General features: G+C 45.2%; 1 protein-coding gene across 1 annotated transcript; it reads right to left on the bottom strand.

Annotated features, from left to right (window-relative positions):
- Nucleotides 1-2,235: 2,235 nt before the first annotated feature.
- Nucleotides 2,236-8,083, bottom strand: LOC311601144 (uncharacterized protein; the record flags this gene model as incomplete). The annotated part of the gene is made up of 3 exons (XM_084788570.1): nt 8,002-8,083; nt 7,425-7,833; nt 2,236-2,398 (listed from the first exon to the last, which is right to left on the bottom strand). Exons 1-3 carry the CDS (start codon nt 8,066-8,068, stop codon nt 2,236-2,238), a joined length of 639 nt encoding a protein of 212 aa, XP_084644696.1. The 5' UTR covers nt 8,069-8,083.
- Between the last annotated feature and the right edge of the window lie 3,466 nt (nt 8,084-11,549).

The raw sequence follows: 11,549 nt of genomic DNA, 5'->3' as shown, positions 1-11,549 counted from the left end.
GTTGTGTAAGTGTGTGATTGTATGCATATGTGTCAAAAGCAAACTAAAAACATACACAAAAAAATCGAAGAAAGAGGGCAGCATGCAGGAACACACCTGAAATTGCAACACTCAGGGGACTTAGGGGGTGTGAAGTGTAGAGCCAGCCTGGGCTACACAGTCAGAACTTGTCTCAACAACCTCTACTCCCAAGTCAAGATAATACAAGTCTTAATACAAAATAGGCTACACAATCAAGAGCATGCTGTCTTATACATGAGATGCACTAGTTCTTTTAACCAAATAAATAAACGACACGTACTTAATAAATTTTTCTAAATAAAGACATATTTTCTTAAATTGCAGAAAATTGTCCGGGCAGTGGAGGCACATGCCTTTACTCCCAGCCCTTGGGAAGCTGAGGCAGGCTGGTGGCTGTGAGTTTGAGGCCAGCCTGGTCTACAAAGTCAGTCCAGGACAGTCAAGGCTACACAGAGAGACCCTGTCTCAAAAGACCCCCTCTGAAAAATGGCAGAATATTGGAGAATAGAACCATGTCTTAGTGATGGAGAGCACTTACTGCCCTTCCAGGAGCTTGCAAAGATTTTTGAACCCAGAAAATAAACCTATACACTTACGGACATTTGATTTTTGACAAAGCTGCCAAAACCACACAATGGAAAAAGGTTAGCATTTTCAACAAATGGTGCTGGTCTAACTGGATGTCAACATGTTAAAAAATGTGAAAAGACCCATATTCATCACAGTGAACACAACTAAAGTACAAGTGGGTCAAAGACCTCAACATAACACAGACACACTAAATCTCATAGACGAAAGAGTGGGGAAGAGCCTTGAACTCTTTGGCACGGGAGTCAACTTGTATTCTTTTCTCTTGCAGCCTTCAATAGTCTTTCTCTGTTCTAATATTTAGTGTTTTAGCTATGATGTACCCTACGGAGTTTTTTTGGGGGGGGGCTCTATTTGTTGTTTTGGGTACTTGTTTTCTGGTAGCAGCTATAGAAACAATCTCTGAAAGCATAACCTTTTGTTGGTACATCATAAAAGTCACTTTTGAAATTGAGGCTCTCTGCTGGCTGCCTATATGTTAGCTCTGTGCTCTAGGTCCTGAGAACAAACATCACTCCAAGCCCCTCTTCTCCCTTAAGTGAAGGATGCCACTCTTGCATCCCTTGGGCCCTCTGGAAGGCCTGTTGGTTCCTGGATAAAAAGTGAGGGGCAGAGGCTATCAGTAGGTCCAAGTGGCAGGGGTCTGAGTCTGACTGAGGACTCCCAGCCCTGCATGGGGTGGGGCCAGTGTCAGCTTCTACATCAGCAATGAGGTCATTGGTGACTATGGGCTTTGGGAGTAGTCTCTGCTTAGTGTCTCTCTGACTCGTGCTAGACCATGGAGGACCCCAGGACACAGAGCCGCACAGTGGACATAATAATGTACTGCATACTGTGCGTTTCTTGAGTTTTTCAGTGGTATTCGAATTACTAGGAACTTTTTAAGAAGATACAATATTGAAAAAAATATTTACAGTATTAGTCTGGGCCTGAATTGACAAGAAATGTATACTTTGAAAAGATACCGTAAGAAGTACCAGTCAGCTTGGGCACTGGGGAAGAGGGTCACTATGCTTCTGGGTTTGGGTTGGGGGACTTTGGGAGAAGCCTTCTTGAGGAGGAGAGGATGGGTTCTTCTCTTCCCTTTGAGGCAGCAGGACTTCTGGCAAGGTGGCTGCAGTCTCCTGTGTATGCCATGGAAAAGGCAGGAAGAGAAGAGTTTGGGGAACAGCCTAAATGAAAGGGTGCTGCTGCCCAAGACTCCTATGGATGGCTATAAGGAAGTTCCTCAGAGCCCAAGGTTGACCCCTCACGATGGCCAGAATCAGCTCCCACTGAAAAAGCACTGTCTCTGCCTAGAGTTTTGCCCTGCCTCTCTCGTATAATTTTGGTCCTATGGAGCAGGAGCAGGGCTGAGCCCAGCAGGACAGGTGAAAAAAGGGAAAGTGTGTGTCACTGACAACCTCCTAGTAACTTGGAAAGCTCCTGTGATATTACAGGCCTGCCTATGGTGGTAGAGCAGTATTCTTTCAAGCAAGCCAACTTTGTTACTGTGTTTAAAGGGCATTTCCTTGATAGCTTACACATATATTTTACTATACCAGCAGGCTCAAGAAGTAAACATTAACATTTCATTTCTTTATTGAAATACAATCGCTTTGGAGATCTAAGTATAATAGCACAATGTTACTGGTCGAAAAAAAGATTATCCTTGTTTGGTGCTTGAGCGGTGCTCAGGTCTCCTCCAAAGTCTTCAGAGAAAGATGTTCCGGGAAGCAGGAAAGTAGCCTTTGAGTGTTTAAAGCCTCGTACATCTCCTGTCTTGTTCTCTCCGATTGTGAAACCATCTCTACAATGGGTGTGAGAAAGGAATTGGTTCAGTGTGGCACATTTTCACAATCATACTTGAAAAAATATCATGTAACTTTATATTTCTGTGGTAAGTTATCAGTAAATTATCGTGCTAAGATAAACCTGGGGACTGATGGATATATGATTGTATAAGGGGATGAGGGGCAGGTTTCCATCCCAGCACTGTCAATTAAGCCAGAAAGTGTTCAAAGCTTACACACCTTGTTTCCTGCTCTAATGTAACCCACAATGGAGGTTGTTAGCATTTCCAGGCAGAGGCAGCAGTGTTTACATCAGCTTTGTTTGTGAGTACTGAGTTCAGCCTGTGAGCTATACCTAACTGAAATTCCTCCTGTAAGGATAGAATTCAGGCTTAGGTTTGAGTCTTTCCAATAGGCTAGCATCATGAAGTCCCTAGCTGCAATAATGTGAATGATTTGTATGTCACAACCCCAGGATGACTCCACAGAGAAACCATACCTAAAAGATGCCAGCATTACAAGGAGTTGCACATAGCTGTATATGGAGCACATACATACATTCGTCTCTCTGGTTGCATACATCAATTCACCTCTATATAAGAAAAAACGGTGTATCTATACAAAATACCTACTTTATAAGTTAAAAGGGGCATCCAATTTATCTGCATGGGTAACATATAGGTGTCTTAGAAGATAAAAGGCAGTTTATACTATTCTTTGTATCTTTAACTTGTTAAGATCCTTTTTGAAATACTCCCTTTGTGTATGAGGCTGCCTTACTCCATTTCTACATACAACGACCATAAAGGTCAAAAGTCACCCTGAGGGTCTGCAGAGATGGCTCAGTGGTTAAGAGCACTTGCTGCTCTTGCAGAAGGATCTATCTTGGGTGGATCACCACCACCTGCACCTCCAGCTCCAAGAGATTTACACCCTCTTCTGAATGCTTTCGGCCCTTGCACATGTTTTATATAGAAGCACACACACATAATGAAAAGAATAAATAAATAAATAAAGTTAAAAAGTCTTCAAGCAGAATTATGTCAACAGCAAAACAATTTCATGGATAACATAAAAGAGTCCACCCCTAAAGCAAGTTCTAGAATGGCTGTCCTGCCAAATGGCTTCCTTTGCTTTAGGGATCTTAGCTAGTATTTCAGTCACACCCACCCATCTGGCCAGATGTTTTCTGGGGCGTAAAATGGCAGATGTTGAATATTTAGTATTATAGAGGAACGAAAATGTGTGAAAGACATATTATATATGCTTTAAAATGAAAACCAATGTATATCCCTAATAAGCAATTTAAACCCAACAACATAAGGCACCAGCAACCTCAAAAGAAATGCTCCCAGCAGTGGGTATGGTGTAGGAGATTCTGCCTCTCAAATTAAAAGAGAACAAAACAAAGCTAAGGAAAATCCACAAACCTAATGCAGCCAGGAAAACAACCTGTGTGAGGTCGTTTGTCAGGATAGAAAGAAAACTCAAAAGAAGGTGGATTAATAGACAGCACATAAGGATTTCAACTGTTCAACTGGATGAGGACATTCAATGTGCTGATCATGGGTGGAATGAAATATTACATTTATTTTAATTATCTGGGGGGTGGTGTGTGGGCGCACACTCCTGTGCCCTTCTGCACCTGTGCAGCTTAGAGGATGCCTGATAGAGGTTAGTTTCCCTTTTCCTCCATGTGCCTGTGGATGCTGAGGATGGAGCGTTGGTTCTCCAGCCCGACAGCCAGTGGTTTTACCCACTGAACCATGATCACTAGCCCGGGGAAAGAAAATATTTAATCACAACAGATAGAAGAGGAAATACTGAAGGAAAGAAAATTCTCTACAGTACTGGCAGTTTCTTCCTGAAATCCTAAGATGAGGGAGGCTTGGGCAACTGCTCCTGGCAAGTTCCAGGCCAGGTTGGACCACAGACTAAGATCTTGTGTCAGAAAACCAGAATAAGCAGCAAGAGAAGGCCAGATAAGCTGAACATGCCTTAGATTTCAGCTGCACAAAAGTTCTTATGGAGCCATCTTGCCCAATATTAAATCTTGTTTTTATGGACCATTTTCTGTGTAAAGACTGACAAAAAAGGAAGCCAAAGTAAGAGTAAGTTGGGAGCCAGGCTTGAAGATGCATTTAATAGCAGCATTTGGTAGGGAGAGGTCCATGGATCTCTTGAGTTTGAGGCCAGTGTGAACCACTCTGTGATTTCCAGTCAAGGAAGGGAGTAATAGAGAGACCATGGAGGTGGCAGTTAAGGAAAAAAAGTGTGCCAATGGGTTCATAGTTATATAAGAAATTAAAAGGAAAATAAGCGATGTATGGATTTATCAAACATTGTAATAAGAGCAGGATGTCCCTCTACTATCCCAACCTTACCTCAGCCTTGATCTCCCTTGAAAAAGGACCTTACTACCCTGACAGACATCAGCTGAAGGTTTCCACTTTGTTTCAGTTAGACATTGTATGAAAACACCTTCGTTCTCATTTTTGCATGCCTTTACCCTTAGCCTAGCCCCGTAGTGCAGGGCCCAGGGTCTGGCAGCCTGAACTCTCCAAGAGACTATTATCTCAAAAGGCAAGTGTTTGTTTGGACTGACAGGATGGCTAAGGGGGACACTGTGCTTGCCTGAAAGCCTGGTGACCTGAGTGTGACGCCTACATGATGGCTCATCTACCATAACCCTGCGAGTTTCCTCTCAGCTCCACGTGTGCCACAAGGCACGTACACACTCGAGCACAAACACATACAGCCCCACTTCACTCAGGCCACTACCATCCCACCACCACCAAATAAAGAAAATTGAATGTACAACAATGACAAAACCAGCATGCACTTCGCAATACCGGCTGCGCAGCTCTGACTCTCTCTTTTGAGGCAGGTTCAATGAAGAGGCATGGAAGATCCAGCCCAGCTTGGGCTACAGAGCTGAGAGCCCATAGCAGGGAAGCAGAAACACCAAGAGCGGAAACAAAACAAAGTGAAGCAAGTGGAACATGCCCTAATCCCTGACACAGGTTCCCTGGAGACAGGGCTGGTCGGGAACTCACTGTGTAACTGCTCTCCCTGCCTCCACTTGCCAGTGGGACCCCAGATGCACTAACACACGCGGGCGTGTCTGTTTGATTTTTAATGTTTTGAGAGAGTGTTTCTAGTTGAATCCTCAGGGTATCAAACAATCCCCAGTTGGCAGAAGTGTTTGGAAATAATTAGGAGTTGTGACCCTGTCTGAGGGCAGAGGAGGCTTTGAGATTTCAAAATTCATGAGATTCTGAGTCTGTGTCTCTCTCTCTGCCTCATGGTTGTGTGTCAAGATGTGAACTCTCAGCTGCTTTTCCAGCCCCTTGTCTGCCCCCTGCCTCCATGCTCCCCACCGGGATGGTCATGGACTCACCCTGTGAAACTGTAAGCCCCAAATAAACGCTTGATTTTAGTAAGTAGCCTTGGTCATGGTGTCTCCTCAAACAAAAGAAAAGTCACTAGGACATGGGAACTCACCCTGTAGCCTAGGCTCAGCATACCCAGTACTGGGATGACTGGAAGGTGCCAGCATGCCCAGAGTTGAGTCTTGTTTTTATGGACCATGTTTCTATGAGAAGGGAAACAGAAAATAGAACACCCACCCCTGTTCTAAAATCCCCAAAACAAGAACAAATACCCCACCGGCAGCTAAGAGAAAGGTGCCACCAGGTTCTGTGGTGCTTGCCTTAATACTAGTCCGTGGGAGGGAAAGGCAGGAAACATTTGACGAGTTACATGACCATGTGTGATTGTAAATAGTGAGACCCTGGAGAGACAGTGTGTGTGTGCACCAATGCATGCATGAGTAAAAAACCTTAAAAATATATTAGGGATAGATTTATGACATTTCTAAATGAAGATAGAATGTTATTTTCTGTCATTTCAACCACGGAACCTTTCTCAGGTCTCTTAACAGGACCTTTCTTATATGGAAGACATTGCCCAAAGTTTACCACTCTGACACATGACAACACTCTATGACAACACGGTCATTCCCACTGTCCTAGTTAGGGTTACTAATGCTGTGATGAAACACCATGACCTAAAACAACTTGGACAGGAAAGGGTTTATTTTGCTCTCAGTTCCATATCACAGTTCATCACAAGCACTGAGGCCAAGAACTCAAGCCTAGAATCAGGATCTTACAATCCAGAGGCCAAAGAGGAGTGCTGCTTACTGGCTTAAAGCCCGTGCCTTTTTCAGTCGGCTTTCTTTTTCTTTTCTTTCTTGTTTTTGTTTTTGTTCTTGTTTTAGTTTTTCGAGATGAGGTTTCTCTGTGTAACCTTGGCTGTCCTGGACTACCTTTGTAGACCAGGCCAGCCTTGAAGTCACAGCGATCTGCCTGCCTCTGGCACCCAAGTGCTGGGATTAAAGGCTTGAGCCACCAACTTCCTGGTTCAGCCTGCTTTCTTATAGACCCCAGAAACACCAGCTCAGAGATGGGATCACATATAATGGACTGGGCCCTCTTGCGTCCATCACTAATCATAAAGATGCCGTACAGGCTTTCTACAGGCTGATCTTATAGAAACATTTTCTTGACTGATTCGCCCTCCTCTCTGATGCCTCTAGCTTGTGCAAAGTTGACCCTAAATTATCCAGCTCAACCATTTTACAGGATTCTCACACTTACCCCAGCACACTGGTGTAGGATGCCGGATTCTGGCAGCCTTGATTTTGGAAGTGGTTTTTATTTGGGATAAGAGATAGGTTGAGGAGAGAGCTCAGAAGGGAAAGGTGACTGCTAGCGATCCGATTATGAATCGCGTTCGATCCTGGGACTCACATGTTGGAAGGAGAGACCAGACTAGAACAAGCTGTATTCTGACCTCCACATGGGTCAAGTTACAACCTACACCCACAGAAACTCATCTCCACACCCACGAATAAAATAAACCAAATATATAACATGCTATTTGAAAGGAGTGGCAGGAAGAGAGCCAGGGAGAGCGCCCCCAGCCACCCTGAACTGCCATGTGCTCCCGGCAGGACGTCAGGCTAGGCTACAGGCTTACCTTTCTAATCCACTGAGGAAATGATTCTCCTTGAAAATTCGCTGAAGCTCCCGCAGCTTCCATGGAGTGATCTTGCACTGGAAGCAAGGGTGGCGTATCCGCAGTGAGACGAGTTGCAGCCTGGACTTAAGCACTGGCCCGTGCATCACATCTTCTGCGCCCTCCTCGTCCTTGGGGGCTGGCTCCATTGGCTGCTTGTCACTCTCCTGGCCCCTGCCTCTGGCACCCTGGTCCTCTTGCTTACAATTATCTGTGAGGTCTGCAGCAGCGGCAGCAGCAGAGGGACCATCTCCATTCAATTCTCTGCCTTTCCCTTCAGTGGCTGTGGCTCCGGACCCAGGCTGGCCCTGTCCACTCTCTCCCTCACTTTTTCCCTCTCCAGCCAGCAAGGCCATCTGTGCCTTCACACCTGGAAGTGGGGGAAACAGACACAGCCCTGCTTTAGGGCTTAGCGTAGTGGGAAAGTGCCCTGAAGTGGCCACGAAGCTGGCCAAGCATGGCGCCCACCCCTTCGCCCCTCTGGGACACCTCTCCCCTCATGGAAGTCGCCAACCCTCCACTCCCAGCACTCACTGACCATTCAATTTTTCCTCATCCTCTTGAAGCCCCTCGTGAAGCAGGGAGTTGGTGTTTCCACGCTCCATGTCCTGAATGCTCACTTGCAGCCTGCCTCAGCCGAGTCTGAGTAGGAGTCCCAGCAGTTAGGAAAGCCCAGCTCCTCAAACCAGGAAGAGTTTCTCTTCAAGCCCTGGGGGGCCGTTGCGCAGGTAACCAAGTATCCAATCATGGGTGCGCGCTGTCCCAGCTTACATTTGACCTGCTGAGGCGGGCTGAGCCCTGGAGGTGCAAAGCAGAGCAGATGCGGGAAGGAGTAGGATACAGCTGTAGTAAGGGCGTGGTGCTTAGGATTGCAGGGATGCACACGTGGCTCTGCAAGTTACAGATTCATCTTCGTGAATTAACTTCCTAGGCAAGGGGTCATGATCAACCGTGCTCACTGACTTGTATTGAGGTAGCAAAACTCTGGGGTCCTTGGAGAAGTGTTTTGAGAACCCCTCTTGGTTAGCTGGGGGCTCTTTTCCATGACTTTAAACCCAGAGCTCAGGGGACAGAAGAAAGTGGATCTCTGTGTTCCAGGCCAGTTTGGTTTACAGAGTGGCCAGAAGCAAAATGAGTTAATCCCCTCTCAAAAAGGAAAAAGAGTCTCTTGAGTCAGAGCCTTGTGCTTCACACTAGCACCTGTAGAAATTAAAGTGATAAGCTTATCCACAGGTGTGTTCTTTGTGGTGTGCACAATGAAGTGAGAGCCTGCCCTGTCTGCTGTTAAGGGAGCTCTGGTGTGGATTGGGGTTTGCTAATGCTGTTAAGACTCATTAAAAGTGTGGGTAGTGTCCTATCTGTGCCTAGGTTCCCGATATTTCTCTTGAACTGGCCTTTTTTATGGTTTCTCTGAATCATCCAAGTGTGAAGATCAGACCCGGGTCTCCATCCAGGAACTGTCAGGCAGCCCCCTCAATTGGCATGTGGTCATACTGGTCCCAACTCAGCCAGCATTTTCCCTCCAACTTGTTCTGGTCAGTCTGAAACTACAAAGAGCCTCCCAAAGAACTAGGCTATGTAATTCCAGGGAATTCTTTTTCTAGGCTGGGGATATTTTGCAGTCCTGGTGACAGAGTCAGAGTTCTTCTCCTGCCTGTGTTTGTTCTTTGCTGGGAAACCAGAAAGTGCTGCTGTGAAGGCGCAGAGAACCTGCTAATTTACTTCTCCCTCTTTCTGGTCGAGATGGCAAAGATAGCCTTTTTTCGTGCTGGGAGAGTGTAGCCTATGGCAGAGAGTCCTGGAACCTGTTCTGCAGCCATGGCTGGCCTCAAACTCAGAGACCTAGCTGCCTCTGCCTCCCAAATGCTGGGATTAAGGCATGGAGCCCAGCACTGTCTCAGTGTTTTAATGTCTGTCATCTTAGCACTCAGGTGGCAGAGGGAGAAACACCAGAGTTCAGTCTCCAGCTACCAAGTTTGTTTGAACTTAGGCCTACACACTGTCCTAACTGAAAAATTAGAAAGAAAACCTGCCTACTTCCCCAAAATTTTAATATCTCCATTTTCAAATAAAGTAGGGTGCAGGAATCTCACTGAAATTCTAAACTCACTGAAAGAGAGTTTTTAAAATTTCTTTCTTTCCTCTTTTTCGAGAGAGGGTCTGTCTGTGTAGCCCTGGCTGACTTGGACTTACTTTGTAGACCTGGCTGTCCTTGAACTGACATTGCTCCGGCTGCCTCTGCCTCCTTGCCTCCTGAGTGCTGGGACTGAAGGCCTGTGCCACCCCATCTAGCACACTAACCCGGTTTCTGCAGTCACTCCAGGATGTGTCCTAGCATCTGAAGATTTGGAGCTAGGAACTTTACATGAGAGAGATGAAGCTATGCTTGTCTTTCCGGATCTGGCTTATCTCACTCAATGTAATATATTCTAGTTCTAGCCACTTGCCTGCAGATTTCATTTTTCTTTACAGCTGAATGGCATTGAATCATGTATATGTGCCACATTTTCATTATGCATTCATTAGTTGAAGGGCATTTAGGCAGTTTCCACTCCTCAGCTCTTATCATAGGGCAGCAATGAACACAGATGAGCAAGCCTGTGGGGAAGAGGATGTTGAGTTCTTTGGGTAGATGCCAAGGAGTGGTCTAGCTGGGTCATCTGATAGACTTATTTCAGCTTTTTGCCAATCCTCGACACTGATTCTCAGAGTAATGACATTAGTTTGCAGCCTCCCTTACAGAACAAGGGCTGTGTTTTTCCATATCCTTGCCAGCATTTGTTGTCACAGTCATCTTGAGTTTAGGTATTCTGACTGGGGTGAGATGAATGTTATAGGGCTGGAGAGATGGCTCAGAGGTTAAGAGCACTGACTGCTCTTCCAGAGGTCCTGAGTTCAATTCCCCTCAACCTCGTGGTGGCTCATAACCAACTATAATGTGATCTGGTGCCCTCTTCTGGCCGGCAACAGATACAAGCAGGCAGAACATTGTACACATAATAAATAAATCAATACATCTTTGAAAAAGTAGTTTTTCATTTGAAGTTTTCTAATTGTTCAGGACATTTAACACTTTTGAGACTTTTCCTTAATCATTTTTTGTATATCTCGTATTCTGAGAACTCCCTGTTCAACTCCATAGCTGCCACCTCCCCTTTTAAATTGAGTCTTTTGTTTTCTTGATTTTAATGGTTCTGTTTGATTGAGTGCTTGTAGATTATGGATATTATTCATTTATCAGATGTGCTTCTGGCAAGCATTCTCATCTACTTTAAGGGCTTCGAAAAGCAATTTATTGGTTCAGTGAAGTCCAAATCCAAATTCCCACATCCCTCAGAGTCTTAAAGAACAACAACAACAACAATTGTTTATTTTGCTGTAGGAAGGTTTTCTTGAGTTGCTATTTGTTAATGGTTCCTCTTAATTCTTGAGCAAATGGAGTCTTATTGAGTAAAGTCCTTCCAAACACCGAACCAAATTAACAAAAAAAGAAAAACCTTTCCACCAGGCGTGGTATCACATTCCTTTAATCTCAGTATTCAGGAAGCAGAGCAGAGGCAGGAGGATTGCTATGAGTTCGAGGCAGCTCAGTCAACAAAGAGAGTCCAGGACAGCCAAAGTTACACAGAGAAACCCGGTCTTGACAAAGTTCAAACAAGAAAGAAAGACCTTTCCTACCCGAATATCTTTTTTTTCTTTTTCTTTTTTCCCCAATTTTAAAACAACATATTTTATTAATTTATTCATATTATATCTCAATGGTTATCCCACTTCTTGTATTCCCCCAATCTTCACTCCCTCCCATTTTCCCCTTACTCCCCTCCCTTATGACTGTGACTGAGGGGGACCTCCTCCCCCTGTATATGCTCATAGGGTATCAAGTCTCTTCTTGGTAGCCTGCTATCCTTCCTCTGAGTGCCACCAGGTCTCCCCATCCCGGGGACCTCGTCAAATATGGGGCACCAGAGTTCGTGTGAAAGTCAGACCCCACTCTCCACTCAACTGTGGAGAATGTCCTGTCCGTTAGCCATTTCTGGGTAAGGGCTCCCTGTATATCTTACAGGGTGTTGCCTAGGTTTTCACCCA

This window comes from Acomys minous (genome assembly GCF_964271855.1).
Source record: "Acomys minous genome assembly, chromosome: 7".
Classification (NCBI taxonomy): domain Eukaryota; kingdom Metazoa; phylum Chordata; class Mammalia; order Rodentia; family Muridae; genus Acomys; species Acomys minous.
This window is presented reverse-complemented; position numbering and strand designations above follow the sequence as displayed.